Here is a 15,923-nt window from a genome sequence, read left to right on the forward strand (position 1 = left end):
CAGTGTAGAAAAGAGGTGAGGAAGAGGGTGCAGGCAGGATGGAGTGGGTAGAGACGGGTGTCAGGGCTAATGTGTGACAGAAGGATAGCAGCAAGAGTGAAAGGGAAGGTTTACAAGACAGTAGTGCGTCCTGCTATGATGTACGGTTTGGAGACTGTGGCTCTGTCTAAAAGACAGGAGGCTGAGCTGGAGGTGGCGGAGATGAAGATGCTGAGATTTTCCTTGGGAGTGACAAGGATGGACAAGATTAGAAATGAGCAGATCAGAGGGACAGTGAAGGTGGAGCAGTTTGGAGATAAAGCCAGAGAGGCCAGGTTGAGATGGCTTGGACATGTGTTGAGGAGGAATAGTGGATATATTGGGCAAAGAATGTTGGAGATGGAGCTGCCGGGTAGAAGGAGAAGAGGTAGACCTCAGAGAAGGTTTATGGATGTAGTGAAGGAGGACATGGAGATGGTTGGTGTGAAAGTAGAGGAGGCAGTGGATAGGGCAAGATGGAGGCAGATGATCCGCTGTGGCGAAGAAGTAATATATGTGATCATAAAACACATGTTCTGTTAATCTGAGAGTAGCTTTTACAAAATACATAAATACATAAACAAATAAACACAAATTTAAAAATTACTGCATTACGGTTTGGTCACGTAAATTCAGACGGACAAGCCAAAGTACACCCTGGTAAACGGGGCTCTGTCTGCGCAGGACGTGCGCAGCAGTGAGAGTTCCCAAATCGCGTTTGGCTGGTCCATGTGACAGCGTGACGTCACGCACATCATATGATGAAGTTGTGAAGAAGCCGAACGTCCCGTCCGAGTTTCCTGATCAGATCGGTCAGCGCCGAGGATCGATACCGGACTCCGGATCACACGAACGCGCAGGAGAGGCTGCTTCTGGCTGCGGGATGGAAGGCGTGAGGCTGGCGGCTTTGCTCGCGGTCCTGCTGCAGGCGGCTGCGGGGCGCTCGCAGCTCCCACAGGTAACGCAGCGGCAGGCGCGTCGGGCTCGAACTTTCCCGTTCCACCTTAAATGGAGCAGCGTAACGTGCGGTCGAGCAACAGCTGTTCGCAGTCAGGTGGATGGCGAGCGTTTCTGAAGCTCTGCTGGGAGCATTGAGCACGGGCTTCTTCAACTTTGTCGCCGAGTAACGGCCGGTTTTGAGATTGATCTTAAAGGGCAACCCCACCCATTTTTCAAAATTCCTGCGCATGTGGGCCCTTGAGACGTAAACAAAATCACCCAGAGTGTTTTGGCGTGGAGTGCTCTGTTGTAGAGAAACTAGACGAGTCAGAAATGTTCTCAGCAGTTTCGATAGTAACCAGACGTCTGAGGACTTCACTGCCTCGAAAAGCTCGCAGGAAGTGTTGTGAGCACACTGCCTGATTTCTAAAGCGTTGTTTCACCGTAGCTTGCCACAGTCTTTTGGCTTAAAGCGGTTTGTTTTGTTAATTATTATCGTCTCATGGCGGAGGGATACATGCAGGGCGTTGCGAAGCAAAATAGTCCCCAGTAAAACTCAACTTTTGTCCTCATATATATCATATACTTACTTACTTAAGGCAGTCATTCTCCTTCCTTTTGTTACTGTCTCTTTAAAACGTCCTATTTAAATCTAAGGAATAAAGAGGAGCTGGGAGACGGTCTTGTGGAAATAAATTACGTTTTATTCATACGTAAAGTGGATCTCGGGGAGAAAACAAAATACCAAAAATGTAGGTTATGGGCACTTTAAACGTAATTAATATATTATAATATGGATCGTATAATTTAAAAGGCAGCAGTCTTGTTTTCCTGTGGTCTTCCATGAGATCATGATTTTTGGCCCCCTCTGTGCATCAGAGCTGGGAAAAGCATTGATAACCAAACCACTCTGAATGACTAACATCCTGCGAATGAACTATGCAGAGATTTTGAAAAATTTGGTGGAACGCCCCTTTAAGTCCTTCCTTGTAATAAGTTTAATTGGGAAGGTGAATGCTTAGTGTAAAAATGATGAGGTCTTTATTGGATCATAGGTTCATCCTTTCAGCAGTAGAGAGAGCTTGTGAACGGTCGTAAGTTGATGTGCCTGTGTTGTTGTTTGAGCGCATAAAGCCGCTTTAAGCATTTTATAACGTCTAAGAATTGAGGCTTCTACATGTAAGTGGATACAGTCACATCAGAGACCTCAGAACTGACGCCTTAACCAGGGCTGGTGTGTTATTTCTCTCCATGTGAGCCTAAAAGAAGGGTCCAGATCATTTTCCCCATTTTCAGCAACCGCTCCACATTTTGAGATTGCTTTGCTTTGCTTTGACTGTTGTTGGTCATAAACAGTAAACTCTGCTAATATAGAGAGTTTCTCTGCCTTCTTCTACAGGAATCTGCAGGACGCTGCCAGGATCCTATAGGACGGCCTTAAAGAGATAGTAACAAGAACATCCCATTTAAATCTAAGGAATAAAGAATAATAATAAATAAATACTTTTTTTTCATACGTAAATTGGATCTTTGGGAGAAAACATAAAATACCAAAAATGTAGGATATGGGCACTTTAAACGTAATTCCTCATATCGTATAATTTAAAAGGCAGAAGTCTTGTTTTCCTGTGGTCTTCCATGAGATCATGATTTTTGGCCCCCTCTGTGCATCAGAGCTGGGAAAAATATTTTAATAGGGGAGGGCAAAATGAGCGTGATGAACCACCTTGCTGAGCTTGTCTAGAAAACATCAGCTCTTGAACAACACTGTATACGTCATTACAGAGAGAGGATAATTAGTCTTATATAAGACAGGGCAGCATTATGAGATGTTCCAGTTATCAAACCTCTAAAAACTCAATTTTGTTATGCGTATAATGTATCATGAAAATGCCTCGTATTACGTGTTTTTGCCACATCGCCCACCCCTAAACTGTGTTTCACCTCTCCCACCCATCATCAAGCTCCCTGATACTGTGTTTCACAGTGCGTCACAGAACAGCAGGATGACTTCTGTTATGATCTCCAGTGCATATTGAATTTAAGGTGCAGTTTACAGTGTTGGGGAAGCAGCCTTGTGACCGGAAGGTCGCCGGTTCGATCCCCTTGGCTGACAGTATGTGACTGATTTGCAAGACACCTAACCCCCCCGCTGCTCCCCGGGTGCTGAGGGTCGGGGCTGCCCGCTGCTCCCCGGGTGCTGAGGGTCGGGGCTGCCTGCTGCTCCCCGGGTGCTGAGGGTCGGGGCTGCCTGCTGCTCCCCGGGTGCTGAGGGTCGGGGCTGCCTGCTGCTCCCCGGGTGCTGAGGGTCGGGGCTGCCTGCTGCTCCCCGGGTGCTGAGGGTCGGGGCTGCCTGCTGCGCCCCGGGTGCTGAGGGTCGGGGCTGCCTGCTGCTCCCCGGGTGCTGAGGGTCGGGGCTGCCTGCTGCTCCCCGGGTGCTGAGGGTCGGGGCTGCCTGCTGCTCCCCGGGTGCTGAGGGTCGGGGCTGCCTGCTGCTCCCCAGGTGCTGAGGGTCGGGGCTGCCTGCTGCTCCCCGGGTGCTGAGGGTCGGGGCTGCCTGCTGCTCCCCGGGTGCTGAGGGTCGGGGCTGCCTGCTGCTCCCCGGGTGCTGAGGGTCGGGGCTGCCCGCTGCTCCCCGGGTGCTGTCGGCAAGTGTGCTCACTGCCCATAGTGTGTGGATGGGATGGGTTAAATGCGGAGGTCTAAATCCTCTGTGGACAAAACACAGTTGGCTAATGGTTCTGAATCCAGTTCAGCTCAGTGAAATGGCTTTAGTGAGATCAGTGCTGTGTTCTGCACAGATGAAACGCGCTGTTTAAATGGAAACAGTCGGGTATTGAGCTCTGTTGTGTTACATGAGCGATGCAGCTATGGCAGCTGAGAAGGCCGCTCTTGGTGTTCTTTTCAAACAGTTTTCAGAGCCTGATGAAGTGGGTTTAAACTTATGTTTAATGCTGCTAAAAGTCTTGTAATGTGTTAAGTTGTTGCGAACTCCAAGCTGCAGCAGCCACGTTTATAGATGACTTCATTAGAATCCAGTGTGTGCATTGCCTTGTTAATACGGTGAGGTTTATACACACCTTTTTGAGGTTGACCGTGAGCCAGGTGTTGGAACAAATATCAGTTGCTTAGAAAAGCGTAGTCAGAGGTTATTCACATGGTGCTTTTTACAACAGGCATCGTCACAAAGCAGCTTTACAGCAAAGTCCTGGTCCGAGGCCCAATGAGTGTTGCCAATGGTGACAGTGGCAAGGAAAAACAACCTAAAAGCAAGAGGAAGAAACCTTGAGAGGAACGAAGACTCAAAAGGGGAACCCGTCCTCCTCCGATCGACTCTTGATAGCATTAAATAACACCAGCAAAATGAACAGAGAAAGGCTTTACCATTACTATAAAACATTAAAATAGAGTAAAAGGGGAAAACAGGAGAATCAGTGGCTATGGTTAAATAGTTGGACAGACCAGTAGAATTGGTCATACTAAAGAGCTCAGTGACTTTAAACATGACACTGTCACAGGAGGCCATATTACGGCCTTAGTTTTGGAACGGGATGTTCAACAAGCTCGTAGAGGTGTGGTCAGGTGTCCACATACGTTTGGCCATATAGTCAATCTCAAAGTGCATTGTAGTGTAATGTTTAACTTTCATATCATTGTGAATTGAATGGGAATCAGCTGAAACTTCAAACCTGACCCATAAAGCCTTCCCTAAAGCCTCTCGGTCAGCCCTTAATCACATGATGTTTTGCTGTTTTATGCCTCATAAAAATCAGTTATAATGCTTTCAGAGGTCTGTAAGGGTCTATTCATGATTTATCACCACAACAGAGATTATTCCTAATGTTTAGTTTCATATGACAGTGTTGAAACATCTGGAATCTTTAGAAAAGTCTTTCTTCTTTGCAGATTGATCCGCTGATTTATGATGAGCAGCTGCTGTGGGTGGGCGGGGGAGCAGGTGAAGTGAACACGTACAGGATCCCTTTGCTGACGTTTACATCACATGGAAGTCTGCTGGCCTTTGCTGAGGCCAGGAAGCATTCGTCAGGTGATGTCGGGGCTAAATTCATCGCAGTGAGACGTTCTGAAGATAAAGGTATCATGCAGCTTCAGTAGACATATACATGAGCACATCTTAAAGGGGAATTCCACCGATGTTTAAAAATCTGTACCTAATTAATTTGGTAGGACGTGAACAGAGTCAAACAGAGTCCGAGTCTTTTGTTGAAATGCTCTGTTCTAGAGAAACTTAGTGCGTCAGAATGGTTTGCGGTGGTGGTGATGGAAGCAAACATTTATTAACAGAATATAATAAACATATACTTTCAGCAGTATCTTCTTATTTTCTTAAACCATTTGCCTTTATCGTAGCTTCCACTCTTTTCTGGAGACTCTGTCTTTTTAAGGCATCTGCAGGTATGTTTTTCCACACCTCCCAAGTTCAGTCTTAGAAGTTGGTTGTGTTTTCGGCTTGCCTCCCAAGTAATCCCAGTTACACATGTAGATCCATAGGCCCATAAAACCTTGCTCCACATCGCCACATCTCGTTTTCTCAGTGAGGTTCTTCTTAACAGCTACACATCCTTTCAGACCCACAGCACTGAGTGGTCTTCTCACAGTGGAAGGATGGACAGAAACACCTGTGGATGTTTTCAGATCTGAAGCAGCTTGATTTTCTCCTCTCTCTCAGAGATGAAAGCGTTAAGTGCTGTTTATCTGATGGGGGCAGTTTTGGTGTCTACCAGGTGGTCTTCCAGGTGGTTGTTAGGAGCCTCATTTTCTCTGTAGCTTGTAATCATTATTTGAACTTCTGTTTTGTCACTTATTTTCTCCGACTTCCCTCTTTATTATGCAAGTGGAATATCTTATGTATAATCTTGAAATATCTCCTTTAGCTATTTTAGATACTTATGTGAGAAATGTGAAGACTGCTGAGGTGAGTTTATGTAGTGTCTTGTGTGAATGTCTGAAAGGGAACGTAATGTCAGTGACTCATGTGGGAGCAGCTTTTGTTGACTCGGCTGTAAATGGTTGGGTTTAAGATTGGAAGGATGGATAATTTATACTGGTAGTGGGATAAACAAGAGAAGAAAAGTGGACCGATTTTCTGTTATATTTGGTGATGAAGGCTTTTGTGTAATATTCTATTAAATAAATGTTTCCTACTTTTATGATGCTGAAAAATGACTTGTACTTTACCTATTTTGCATGGAAATTAAATAAATAAAAGGTGTGTTCTGACTTTTGCACAGTACTCTATCACAAGTAATTACGTGAAAGGCTGCTTGATGCCCATGTCATTTTTTTTCAATGGCTTTGAAAAGGTTTTGGGCTAAAATGTGATTTTAAAAACGCATTTATGGCCTGGACATACATGCAGGACATTGTAAAGCAAAGTAGTCCTTAAAGAAACCACATTTTTTTCAGATTTACTTTTGAATCGCCACCATCAGTATTGCGTGTAAAAGACATCTTGACCCATGGTTCCCGTCACCACCACTGTAAAGGAACCAGAGTTGGTAAATTTCACATGAAACCACTGCGAATCATCTGTAGAATTGCCCTGGAAGACTGGCACCAAAATGAACTTCTCCTATCCCTTTATTTGTCTGTCTAACAGGAGCGATAAGCGGCATCGGATTTAGCCAGATGCCTCATTTTATCTGCTGTGTATGAAAAATATAAACGGTGCTTTCACTTACATTCCTCACAAAAAGCTGCAACATATCCTTTGTACATAGTTACATGGCTGTCTGATCTTTCCTTATTCTTTTATCTCAAGGAGCCACATGGTCTCCCACATCCTTCGTAGTGGACGACGGTTCTCTGGTGGATGGTTTGAACCTGGGCTCGGTCGTGGTGGATGAACAGAAAGGCTCTGTGATGCTGATCTACTCCCTGTGCTTCCACCTTTATCAATGCAGCCCCTCCAGCACCATGCTGGTGGAGAGCCTGGATGATGGTCAGACTTGGAGCCCTCCTCGCAACCTCTCTGTCCAGCTTGGGGTCAAGAGTTTCGCCCCTGGACCTGGTTTTGGCCTTCAGGTGTGCTTAACATCTTCCTTCTTTTTATTTATATATATATATATATATATATATATATATATATATATATATATATATATATATATATATATATATATATATATATATATATATATATATATATATAAATTTAATGGTGAATATGAATGTTTGATTATTTGTTAATGTTGATTGATTTAGCAATATAACTAAACATGCCATGTTTTAAGCGAGGGAGGAAAACAGTACCCCTTGAGTTTTTATAGTGAACTCTACAACCACACACAGGCAGATTTATTGTAACTATCACAGGTGGTTACTAGGGTGTTGCTAGGCAGTTTCTGTGGTATCCATGCTGGTTGCTAGGGTGTTGCTAGGTGGTTGCTGTGGTGTCCATGCTGGTTGCTAGTGTGTTGCTAGGCGGTTGCTGTGGTATCCATGCTGGTTGCTAGGGTGTTGATAGGCGGTTGCTGTGGTATCCATGCTGGTTGCTGTGGTACCTCTAGTGCTTGCTAGCATGTTGCTAGGTGGTTGCTGTAATGTTCCAGGTGATTAGTAAGGTGTTGCCAAATGGTTGTTGGCTGCTTGCAAAGATGTTACTATGGTAAAGATGTTACTTCTAGTGTACTTGTATCACAGGTGGTTGCTATGTTGTTGCTATGATATCCCTGATGGTTGCTAGAGTGTTGCTAGTTGCTTTAAATGGTTGTTGCTAATGTAGTTGTATCACAGTGGCATAAGAGAGGTGTACAGTTTTTGGCAACATAATTTCACCATTCACTCTTATTGGAAATAAATCATTTGAAAATGATTGTATGAAAACAATGTATATCCAATCAAAAAGCTGTATAAAAGCCCATCATTCTGGATCAGACAGAGGCATGTAATTTTATTATTTGAGTCCCTGTTGAGTAGGAGCAGTCTTCCTTATTTTAGGAATGACATCAGTGTCACTTCACTGTATTCAGGGTACATCACTGTATGTACCCTGAATCAGTTGACTGATTCAGGGTACATACAGAACAAAAGAAAAGTTTCTTTTTTCTGCCTTTTTATATGTAATTACATGCATTTACAAATATTACATTATGTAAAGGTTGAAATCCCAGCTGTGCAATTTGCCATGTGAGGGATCAGCCAGGAGCTTTTTGGAAAACTTTCATAAACATTTTATCTTAGGAATTCCAACACATGACCCTATGAACAAATAATGATAGCATGATGGTAAAAAATTTGCAATTGAAGACTCTGGTTGTGGTTACTAGGCTGATAGGAGTAGCTGAGAAGTCAGTTTCATCAAGAAAAAGGCATGTTTTAAAGATCTGAAGTCAAATTATGTTAAAATGCAGGTAATTTTGCTCTTTTCACTGTTGGACTGAAGTACAGTTGGACATTAATTGGCAAAGCCTTGACTGTGAAATCTGGAAGGTTTCTGTTTCTGTTTCCAAGATGTTTTAAGCCTTTGAAGAGTAGCTCATGGTGGTTTATCATGTAGTCATAGCAACCAAATCTGGTTAAAGAGAGTGAAACTAAAGCATCAGTAATGCTTTTCCTTTTTGTGGATCACTAAGTGTGTCACAGGGCATAATGTACAGGTGGGTAACACAGCAAAATATATGATACTTGATCACAGCGTCTTTTGCGTCGTGTTTTGTAGTTTAACATGGTCTTCAGGTGTTCATCAGTGTTGTTCAAAGGGGAATTCTACAGATTTTTCTAAATATCTGCAGTTTTTAGTGGTTGAAATGTAAACATTCAGAGAGGTTTAATGTGAAATGCTCCGTTCTAGAGAAGCTTACTTGCTGTTTTCTTTACAGTGGTAGTGATAGGAACCAGGCGTCTCAATGTCTGCCAAAGAAATATATTTATTAACTATACAAAACCACCAGTGAAGATACATGTGTCTTGTGAGTTTTTATGGGCTGTCATGATAAAATTGATACATTTTTTTAAACTCCATTTATGGAAGTGTGTGTGTGTGTGTGTGTGTGGTTTCCATAACTGGAGTTAAAAAATTATTAAAAGATTGAAAAAAATAGTAACAACCACCTGGAAGACCTGGTAGACACCAAAACTGCCCCATCAGAAAAACCGCCCTTAAAGCTTTCATCTTTGAGAGAGAAGAGAAAATCAAGCTGCTTCAGATCTGAGAACATCCACAGGTGTTTGTCCATCCTTCCACTGTGAGAAGGTGACTTGGGGCTATGGGTCTGAAAGGATGTGTAGCTGTCAACAAATAAGCTGCTGATTTTCCAGACCTCGTTATCTCTCTGGAGTAACGTTCTTTGTGTCTACAGAAACGCTATCCACCTGCTAAAGGCCGTCTGGTGGTGTGTGGTCATGGCACTATTGAGGGTGATGGTGTTTTCTGCATCCTGAGCGATGATCATGGGCAAACGTGGAGAAACGGAGCTGCACTGAAGAGTATCCCCTACAACCAGCCCAAAAAGAGCCTGGACTTCAACCCGGACGAGTGTCAGGTAATTGATTTTTGTTTTAAGGCTGTATGAGAGGAGGATGATGATGATGATGATGATGATGATGTTGTTAACATGACTTAGATTTTTAAATATTGGAAATTGATTTAAAACTAGGTGTATATTTCATGCTATAAAATAGGGCATTCCTCCAAAAAAAACATGCAAAGCCATATATAGTAGCTTTCAACGGACTGTAATGACTTGTCATATTAATATTGTTATTTTATTCTATTTTAATATAGACAGTTTAAATTAAAGTACGGTAAGCTAGATGCCAGAATGTTTTATTCAGTATTTCAAGTTTTTGGAAACACCAGGAAGTTATTAAATAAATAATAAATAATATACTGTAATCATCTATTCATAGCATTTCCTTGAGAAGATGACCACTCCTGCTCAAATGACCTGTTTTGTTGAAAGTGAAAGTAAATTGACACTGAATTGACTTGTTGAATTTGTCATATTGGAAAACATAATGTGTTCCCGTGCAAACGTTAATGCACTTTTAATTATTTGTTTTATTTTTTCCAACTTTCTATTTCTATTTATTCAGTTTTAGAGAATAAATAGAAACTGTGCACTACAATTAGCAGAAAAATATGCAAACTTATTTTGAATTAGGAGACCAGCAAAACCATGGAGTTTGACCTTTCTTGGTCTACAGCTTATTCTGGACACATCCAACAGCTTCCTACAAATGATTTAAAATCTATAAAGTTGGAGTAATGATGTCGTAACAATGTCATTGAATGTAATTGAAGGGTAGTGTAAATTGTAGATATTTATTTACATTGAGTTGAAATGGTGTTGACTTGGTTGTTTTATCGAAGTATTTATTACATGCAAATATATCCTCCAGTTAGTGTTTACATAATCACTGTGGCCCTAAACACACACCCTTTAATTCTGTTGTGGTCCACAGCCGGTGGAACTGCAGGATGGAAGTATAGTCATTAACGTGCGAAACCAGAACAACTACCACTGCCGCTGTCGTATGGTGGTGCGGAGTCTGGACGGAGGCGAGACGCTGCCTGTGGAGGAGCTGGTGTTTGACTACACGCTGGTGGACCCTGTGGTAGCGGCTGGAGCTCTACAGAAAGATGGAGTGCTGTACTTCAGCAACCCAGCCAACTCCCACCAGAGTAAGAATGAGGGGGCAAGAAGTGGACTGAGGGCTCTAAACGGGAACAGGACTGTTTACGTAGTTTACAATGTTGAATACCCTGAAAAATATTGGGACAGTTAGTAGTGGGTGGTGTTGCCAAAAATGACTATGATAGTATGATCACTACGTGTGTAGTTTTAGACCCTTTTGAACCTGTTTTTGAAGATAAACTGTGGCTTATTATTCTGGGATACCCTTCACGTTTTAATAAGTACCATTTTTAACAACCTGAAATATTTTTATTGTGCAAAAAAGTAAACAAAACCAAACAATGTATGCATAAAACTTTTTTAATATTGCTCTTGGGCAAAACCAGTTCTAAATGTTACATCTGAATTTCAACACAGCTGAAAGTGTAATGGAAAATGCGAAGAAGCCAGCGTTGGCTTTTTTGGATTTTTCAAAATATTTGTCTCATAAGTGCATCACATTCTCGTACCTCTGACTGCCAGACGCTGCTGGAACTTCAGAAAACATATTAAGGTTGGTCATGTTTCAGTACCAGCTGTGATGCTGCTGCCTGAGTCGGGCGGCTCCTCAGCAAGGCATCATCAGTCCGGTGTCCAGCCCCAAAAGCCCAGCAACTCCTTTATGTCACCGGGCTCAAAAACACAGTAAACTACTTCACATCCAGTGTCGTGGGCAGTGACTGAGCGTCTGCTGTGTTTTCATTGTTCTTTGAAACATAACAAACATTCCTGGCTCAACCACTCAGCTAAAGGGGATAACATTTGTGTGGTTTGCTCTGTTTGTACGTCTGTGTTTATCTGTGCTTATGTGGCGTAATGGTATAACCGTTCAGATGAAACTCATACATGAGGAATGAATCAAAAGTGCAGAATGTCACCTTTTATTAATAGCTATGTCTAGGTGTATTTTACCATATTAGAGTAATATCTTGTGTTGAGTCCTTCATTTTTAGATAAGAATAATTATGATGCCAACCACTCCTGCCATCACACCGCACAATATGCTCATCAACCCAGGTCAAAGTCAAAATTTACTTATGTAGCAAGTATTTGTTAGCTGATGTAACAGAATTGACAGTTAGCTCTTTCCTCCAGGCATGTTAGTGTCCAGTGACTTTGCAAAGGGGCGTTGGTGCTTCAGCTCACTCAGAAGAGCTAGGCTTCACCATCCCAGTTTGGTAGCATTATGTGATGGGGGACACCTAGCTAGTGGGTGCAGCTGGACATGACTAAACTTGAAATGTTAGAAATTAATTAATTAATTAAACACGTTTAAGTTTATCCTTCTTTTCTCTCTCCTCCAGGGATCAATATGACTCTCCGTTGGTCTCTAACAGATGGTAGGTCGTGGGTGAACGAGGCCCTACAGATTTGGCAGGGGCCGAGCGGTTACTCTTCGATGACGGCGCTTGTCGGTAATTCTGTTGAAGACAAGAAGTATGTCTTCGTCATCTACGAGAAGGGCCATAAGAGCTCTGTTGAGACCATCTCTGTCGCCAAGATACACCTGTATGGTGGCAGGTAAAACGAAAGTGAACAGTGTGATGGAAAGAAAAAGGGAAACGGAAGTCACCTCATTAAATACTGGACCACCTGGAATTTGTGGATTTCATGCAGTAATTGAGACAACAATCATACAAAAATATTGAACTTTCTTGGTCAGATTACGCATTAATTTTATATACATAGAGATATAGATATAGATATATATATCTATATAGATAGATATAGATAGATAAATAGATTATATCATTAATTTTCTAAGTGAAAATGAGTTAACACATCCTCTACAGGTAATAAAATAAAAAAGACTTTTCTCTGTGAATTTTAGTTTTACATTTTCTGTTAATTTGCTAAGTTCAACCAAATGGGGATAAAGGTCAAATATAAATTGTGCCATGACCTTTGCACAGGCTTTTATCCCAATACGTTAAATTCAGGGAATAAACAGTAATTTTGCATTAAAACGTGCAGACGTGTTTCTCTGTAGAGGACGTGTTCACTTTATTTTTACTTTGAAACTCAATGATGTCAGGACTCGGAGCGCCTCGCCCTCCGACGCAGAGTCCTGGACGATGTGGATGAAACGCGTGTTGCTTATCAATTAATTCCAAGTTAAGTTTTAGTGCTAATTTATTCTGTTCTTTAATGCAAAAAAAGGGTCATTAAAATCAAAGGATTCCTGCAAAAAGCAGAAAAGAGAATACAGTCAAAAAGATTAAAAAGCCTTCTTGCAGGAGGTTAAAGAAATACGAAAGCCGAACTCCAGCCGATGGTTCTGTTGAGGAAGGAGAAGGCCCTCTTTGTTTATTAAGTTTCAGGTGACCAGTCGGCTCCCGGATCGAAAAAATGCAAAAATTCACCACATTTTTTCAAATATGGTCAGTGCTCCTCCCCGGGCACTCTCTTCACTCCTCCTCTCTGACCATCCTAGGGTTCCCATTGGCTATCATTATATTTACTTTTTGACACCTATGTTTTGTCTGACAAGGACCATTTTTACAACTTCTCCATAATGGGCCTTTTTTTAATTATTTAAGAGTTACGACCCATTCCTGCTCGCTGCTTATCTGTCTCCTCACTATGTATATATACTCACAGTGTATTTCTTTACTTCTTTACTTACTTCGCTTATCTCTCAAGGCCTTCTAACACTGCCTGGCACAAACACCTCTCGCACAGAAGCATTAGGCCTAACTTTCCTACCTAAGGCTGCCGGCCTTGGTTAGGATGACTCTATAATCTATTTTAATAGTTTCTAAATGAATGATTGCTGCAGACCTTTTATTAATGGATATTCAAGGATATATTTCATTAATACATTCCCTCAATAACATGTAATCTGACCAGAGATGTCCAAAATTTTGTGTACGATTGTAAACGTTTGGCAACTGTAACATAGAAGTTGATCCCCTGGGCTGAAGTGGAGTCTAATAGGTAGACATGCTTATTGTCTCCGTCTTGAAATCATCACAAAAATCCAGCTTGGAGGTTCTTCAAACAGGGATGGAAAAACCTGAGGAATATCAAGAAGATGCGTAATTGATTGTCTTCTAACAGTTTAAAGCCCTCTTCAAAATGGGCCATCAAACCGTTTCACTATTTCCCCACTCCAGCTTAGCCAAGTCATCTCCCAGCATGTGCAGTGATTGCTTCATGAGTTGAAATGGCAAAAACACTGAACATTACGGTCATTACTTCCAGGACGGGAGTTTAACATGGATTCCAGAAGCACATCAGTGTCTGAACATCTGACCTTCAGAGCAAAATGTGGCCTGGGAATATTTCCCTTTTGCATTTATTAATTGATGACTACTTTGTTAGTGTAGTGCAAGTACAACCCGCAGTAACTCAGCATCTCAAAGAGTATTTTTACGCTTCCATGCAAATGAAAACAGAGTTATGGTAGATGTTCGAGCTGCTTTCACTCTCTGTTGAAAATGCATGTGGTTTATTTTTGCCTTCATTTCATTCTTCTGTGCACATACAGTCGCATGCAAAGGTTTAGGCAGCTCTGGTCAGATTATATGCTTAGATTTAATTTTCCAAGTGAAAATAAGTGAACACGTCCTCTGAAGAATTTTTTTCCGAATTTAACAAATCGGGCAAAAAAATGTGACCTGTGCAAATGTTATGGCGCTTTTTATATTTTGTTTTATTTTATCCAATATGTTGATCTCAAGTATATAAAATTGTGCACTAAAATTTGCAGAACAATTGCTTATTTAAATTTATTCCCTCTAGATGTGTTAATTTACTTACATTTAGAAAATAAAATGTGCAAGAGGGGTACAAAATTTTGCATGTAGTCTTGAGGATAAGTGAATGAGAAGTTTGATATATGAGGCCCTAAGGGCTATTAATATGCATAGTTGATTTATTATTATTATTATTATTTTTTGTATTTTCAGTAGTGATATAGTTTAATACATGTAATAAGTGTGGTGATCCGGTGCTGAAGAAAAATCACATGGCACCCCCCTTTAAATCACAACATGCACAATGGAATCAAGAATTGATTGATTTTGGGATTTAGTATGCACCTCCAGCAGTCCAGTATTCAGATCAGTTGTCTTTTACTGGTTGTACTGTACGAATGAATTTTTGAACTCAGGTATTCTTTCTCTTGGACATATTATTTTTAATGTGCTAAGAACTCCTAATACTGGCCTTAGGAGATGGGCTACAATAGAATGTGAAAGGAGCATGCCATTAACCTCACTGTATTAGTGTACATATGACTTCACTCCAGTCATTACAGTTTGTCCACTGTTTTATTTCAAACAGGAAATGACGTCAAATATGCAAAGAGATGAGAGAAAGTGTACGAGTGATCAATTTATGTTTGTCTTAATTCCAGTTGTACTTCTGTGAAGTCAAAATACACTTTTAAAAACCCACTGCTGTTTTGTATGGTCTGTATGGCTTTGGGATGCATGGCCTAAACAATATGGACAAACTTTGTCTTTATCCAGGTATGTGTGTCCACTTGTTGTCCATACTGTGAAGATTTCCAAAAATCTCCAAAATGAGAACTTTTACAGCAGAAGGAAAAAACTTACTTTAGTTTTAATGTAAGTCAATGGAACCAGACAGTTTTCCAAGTCATTTTGGGTCATTTCTTTTAGTCCATTCATCATGAAATTTACGCACAATGTATAGGACCATGACTATTATCAAAGTATGTCAAAAACTGAAAATCTCCAAAAATGGAGATACAAGGTTTTCTTCTGACAATATATGCGCTGTGAAAAAGTATCTGCCCCTCACCCAATCTGTTCTATGTTTGCATGTTTGTCACACTTGAGTGTTTTAGACTATCTGACTTCATTGTCAAATATTACAAGATGATGCCGTTTTAAATTATGCTTTTGTTTATTTAAGTAAAAATGTCCCTGTGTGAAAAAAGTAATTGCCCCCTTAGCTACTAAATCAACCAGTTAACCAATTTCAGTTGTTGGGTTCAGTTTCATTAGCCACACTCGGACATGATTAGTGCCAGATCTGGCAGCTGGATCTAAACATCACATAAACAGAAACTGTCTGGCAGTGTGAAGCAGCTAGAATCTTTTCAAAAGCAGCACATGGTGCCACGTTATAAAGAGATTCAAATACAGATGCAAAACAAAGTCACTGAAATCTACCAGTCTGGAAAGGGCAATGGCTAAGGCTCCAGGACTGCAGTGTACTTTGCCTTTGCTTCTCTACCATGGGTACATAACCTTGAGACTTAGAGCAAGAGGATTGTTTGGGCCAGTTAAGGGCCCAAATGGCATCCATGGTAGAGACACAAGGCGCAAACCACTGCTGAACAAAAAGACCACAAAG

At 41.3% G+C, this 15,923-nt stretch overlaps 1 protein-coding gene across 1 annotated transcript; it reads left to right on the plus strand.

Moving 5' to 3' along the window:
* Positions 1 to 767: 767 nt before the first annotated feature.
* Positions 768 to 14,995, plus strand: neu1 (neuraminidase 1). The gene is made up of 6 exons (XM_017683736.2): positions 768 to 976; positions 4,864 to 5,053; positions 6,740 to 7,002; positions 9,279 to 9,461; positions 10,384 to 10,603; positions 11,900 to 14,995. Exons 1-6 carry the CDS (start codon positions 902 to 904, stop codon positions 12,118 to 12,120), a joined length of 1,152 nt encoding a protein of 383 aa, XP_017539225.1. The 5' UTR covers positions 768 to 901; the 3' UTR covers positions 12,121 to 14,995.
* Positions 14,996 to 15,923: the final 928 nt, after the last annotated feature.

Source organism: Pygocentrus nattereri, chromosome 27 (assembly GCF_015220715.1).
Source record: "Pygocentrus nattereri isolate fPygNat1 chromosome 27, fPygNat1.pri, whole genome shotgun sequence".
Lineage (NCBI taxonomy): Eukaryota > Metazoa > Chordata > Actinopteri > Characiformes > Serrasalmidae > Pygocentrus > Pygocentrus nattereri.

What these genes read in the sequence shown, in the direction of transcription:
- neu1 (XM_017683736.2), top strand. Translation starts at nt 902, where the DNA reads ATGGAAGGCGTGAGGCTGGCGGCTTTGCTCGCGGTCCTGCTGCAGGCG. An exon ending in GAGACGTTCTGAAGATAAAG is followed by an intron (nt 5,054 to 6,739) that starts GTATCATGCAGC and finishes TTTTATCTCAAG; the next exon opens with GAGCCACATGGTCTCCCACA. An exon ending in TCAACCCGGACGAGTGTCAG is followed by an intron (nt 9,462 to 10,383) that starts GTAATTGATTTT and finishes TGTGGTCCACAG; the next exon opens with CCGGTGGAACTGCAGGATGG.